At 41.1% G+C, this 4188-nt stretch overlaps 1 protein-coding gene across 1 annotated transcript in view; it reads left to right on the top strand.

The window, feature by feature from the left end:
- The window catches only part of NSF (N-ethylmaleimide-sensitive factor), a gene marked incomplete at its 5' end in the record, with an annotated part of 59917 nt that overhangs the window by 47368 nt on the left and 8361 nt on the right, over window positions 1-4188 (top strand). The window contains one exon of the mRNA XM_010289825.1: window positions 3864-3998. Within this exon, the coding sequence (XP_010288127.1) occupies window positions 3864-3998 (135 nt within the window). The remainder of the gene's footprint in view (window positions 1-3863; window positions 3999-4188) is intronic.

Genomic DNA, 4188 nt, shown 5'->3' with positions numbered 1-4188 from the left:
GCGGTTCAGGGTCCTGAGCAAGGATCCTAACAGAGATATCTAAAAATTGCTGATGGATCTGACCTCTATTAACTTGTCCTGTTGCTTTTGAACCTTGTTAAGCTTTTGCCATTCTTAGTGTCATGCTTGCTTGACTTCAACTGAACTGTATGGTGAAAACAAACACCCTTTTGTTGGGTTTAAAACTGATGCTTGATAATTTCATGTAGTGCTCCTTAGGTTTTATTTTGAGCAAGAGCGGCTTTCCCCCTCATCTCCTCTGTACCATCTATGATTTTATAGACCTCTCTGTGTACCCTCCAGCAATTTACCAAGAGTCTCTTTAGGGAGGTTATTCCATATTTCTGACCATCCCCATTGCTTTCCTCTGATTTCTCCAACTCAGTGATGTATTTGAAACTGTATTTGAAATAGCTAAGATTGCACAGTGTCTTAAAGAGCACCCTGGATTTATATGGTAGAATAATGGCTTCTGTTTTACTCTTTTTCCCATTCTAAAAATGTCTGAGTGTTTGCATTTTGAGTAAGGTTTAGCATTGAGCTGGTGTTTTCACAGAACTTGCCACAATGACTGACTCCAGTGGCTTTCCTAAATGGTAATAAGTCATTTTTGTGTGTGTAGTAGTTGTCCGCTGGCCTAATTTACAGCAAGTTTGGGATTCATCTGACTAAATGTGGCTGTCAGCGGTTTGGTTTCCTATGACTGAACTAGTTGTTTAGAAAATAGTTTGCTGTATGAGTCCAGAGTGTAGGCAGCTTTTCTGGGAGGAGGCAAGAGTCGTCTGGGCTCCATTAACCAAGAAGGAAATGCAGAGAATGAGAACATACATGGACACCTGAAGTTAGAGGAGGTAAAACTCATCTCACTAATTACATTTCTGTGATGCTTACATCCTTTCCTGGTGAGACCTTTTAGTCTCTGATAAAACCCCAAACGAGACTCCATTTTTTGTTACAATCAAGCATGGACTGACTCAGCTTTTTTTTTGCTACTTCAGTAGAAGTTGCTCAGGTAGCATCCTTCAAGCAGTTAGTCTGCAAGTTGTTGTTGCCTAGGTTGAGGTCTTGCCTGCTGTGCCAGGCACCGTACGCATGCTGTTAGCTGTATTTTGGGAACAGATACTGCTTTGCTGGCTGCAGTTTGAGCCTTTTTTCTCCCCTAAAATGCTGTCATTAACACAGTCCTTTATCCAAGGTGTTCTGGATTTTGAGAGTTACAGTAATAAACAATTTTTTAGAAGAATCACTGTAGCTTGTAAAGCGGATCGGTCTTGGTGGTATAGTGTGGCATCGATTTGTGTTTGCAATAGGGGGTTGGTGCAGCATGCTTTGGAGGTCTCAGTTCTGTTCAAGAGTCTGTCTTTGGCTTCCCTTGTACCCTAATACCTTACCTGTATCATGAGAAAACTGTTTAAAGGTGCCTAACAGCATGCACATGACTTGTTACAATTTATCGAGTAAGATAGCAGAAATTCTTCTTTCAGGACTTAAACTTTTTACTGAATTATAGCATATATAATATCAACTATATCAGCATTATTTATGAATTGAACAAAAACCTACTGAGGACAGTGTGTCGAGGAAATATGGAGCAACCATGAAAGCAAAGTAAATTAGGATCGAGATGAAATTTTCTCCATCAAATATGCTGATAATCTCTGTCTTTGCATTCTGAGGATTTTAAGCACGCATCAGTTCTGCTGTCACGTGCGCTGTTATCCCAAGTATATCTTTGCAAGTTGAAGGCACCTTTTAACGTTGTCCTTGGGTGGTAACTTCAGAGCAAATGTCAGAGGTGTTTGTACCACACTTCTGTGGCTCATGAGCAGGTGATGGTTCAAGTGTTCTCGGGGGACTCATTTCACACAGCTTCCAAGCCTGTGTTTAAGCTGTTTTACCAGCCCCTTCCAAAGATGAAGACCACTGAAATTTTGTCTTCATGTAGGTAAACAGCTTTTTGGTTGCTGAGCATCATTTATTCTTCTTGATCTATTAAGTGCTTTAGCTGAAAATGAGCACCTGATGGGGCTTTCTGAATTCCTGACCCATGCTCCTTGTAGGAATGAGGATCAAGTGCCATTCCCTTACTCTCCACTGAGTGAATTGGCTTTTTTGCCTTTGCATGCAAGATCTTATTGAACTGCTCAGGCTTGTAAAATGATAAAATCTTATTTCCTGTCGTTGCTACACAATGACGATAAAAAAGGAAACAAATAACGTGCAATTGTAACACCACGGACATGCAGAACATAATGGAAGCAGCAGTGGAATGGTTGTGTGTTTGCTTTCTGAGGACATTGCATGCCCTTCTCAAGGCTACCTACAGATAACTTTAAAAACTCAGACCTTTTTCTGCTTGCTCTGTGCCACCAGCAGGCGAGATTTGTCTAGTAATAAAGCATTCCTTACTCCCATTGCAGTTTTAAACCTGGCATTTCTGTCGTCGGTTCAGGAATTGGCTGCTTTTCCCTATTAAATTGCCCAGTAGGTTTCTGAGGATTTCCCCCTCTTTAGAGGTGGTGGAGCTGGTGACCGTGGTGCCTCCTAAGATGTAGACAGTGCTTAATACACAGAAGGGTTTGTGTAGAGTTTACCCGACAGTGCCTTTGTGTGAAGCCCATGACCTGGGGCATGCTCTGGTTTCACCCTGCCGGGCATTGCTTCCTGGTGCTGTTTCAGGCTACAAGCAAACTTGCAGTGAGTACTTGAGTTCCTTACCAGTTCTGGTGCTTTCTCATCATCTGCACCCAAAGCAGGAGTGTAATCTGTTCAAACACAAAAAGTCAGTGAATATAATGGCACTCGGGGCAAAATAAATGCTGCAAAGGTGCATCACCTTCATCAAAGATGTGTTAAGTTTAAATAAGTTTTCATCCTTCGTCGAAGGAATGCAAAGCGCTTATGAAATTAGTTGCGGCTGCGCTCCTGCTCTGTGGGGATGTTTTTTAGGTTTTTGTTTGTTTTGTTTTATAATGATGATCAGAGTTTTGCGTCGTGAAGTCAAAATATAGAACTCTGAGCATCGGCTAAACTTCTGTACAGCAAACGAGGAGGATACTTGGTCAGCTCCTTGTGTACTGAACTGGTAAAGGGACTGATCACAGCTGATAATCCCAACAGCTCCTTCCACCAGCCAACATTTATCAGTGTCTGAACACTGCACGGTAAAATTCAAATAGCATTGAAATGGCATTTGGAAGATGATCTAGCAAAACTTTATTGGCAGTTGATATTTTTCATTCATTGATCTATTATTTACAAACCCCGTTTTTGCTCTGGCCAACTTGGAATTGGTGTGTGCATTGTTGGTTTGAATTCAGAGGCTGCCAGATGTGGTACTGTCCTTTTATACAACCGCACTGGTAATGGGAAGTCTTACAAACTTAAGGCAACCTCTGGTCTTAAAGTGTAAGCTGTAAAACCATTGGAAGTGTCTGTACAGTGGCCAAGAATTCACTGTACCCACAGGATTTCTAAAGACAGGCTGTTACCCTGAGAAGTCATCTGTCATTCAGCTTTTGGGAGTGGGGGTTTGCTCGTGCTTTTAAATTTAATGAGGATTCAGCTATTTATAATGATGAATTTAGAAGGAAAGGTAAGGTAGGAAAGCTGTAGTATGGGTCTATCTTCTGTGTACCATAATTTTTGGATGCCGTTGGTGGCATTAATCTGACTTCTAGAATCTAATCCTAGTCTTGCATGGTTCATGTCAACTACTGAGGGGTTTACTTCTATTAATTTTATTTTAAGTGATATTTTTACATGGCTGTTTTCCATTTTTCATTTGTAGTTAGCTGAAGCTTCCCAAGGATGGTTCCTCTCTTGTTTTTCCTTTCTTGACACTTATTCCATTGTGTGGACAGGGTCGCAAGCTTCTCATCATTGGAACCACCAGTCGCAAAGATGTCCTACAGGAAATGGAAATGCTGAATGCTTTTAGCACTACGATTCATGTGCCCAACATTGCAACAGGGGAGCAGCTGATGGAGGCTTTGGAGGTGAGAAAATGTTCAAGTATGACAAATAAGGTCAAAATTTGCTGGAAATGAGTGATTTTTGTGGTAGCTCTGCATTTGGGAACACTGTCCCACTTAACATTACGTTGTAACATAACAGTTCTAAGGCTTCTCTGAATTACTTTTTCATACAATAAATTAAGGCAGAATGTGAGAACAGTAGGTGTAGGGA

The sequence above is a fragment of the Phaethon lepturus genome, unplaced genomic scaffold (genome assembly GCF_000687285.1).
Source record: "Phaethon lepturus isolate BGI_N335 unplaced genomic scaffold, ASM68728v1 scaffold1496, whole genome shotgun sequence".
Taxonomy (NCBI): domain Eukaryota; kingdom Metazoa; phylum Chordata; class Aves; order Phaethontiformes; family Phaethontidae; genus Phaethon; species Phaethon lepturus.
The sequence above is the reverse complement of the archived record's forward strand: the minus strand, read 5'-3'. Positions and strand labels throughout refer to the sequence as shown.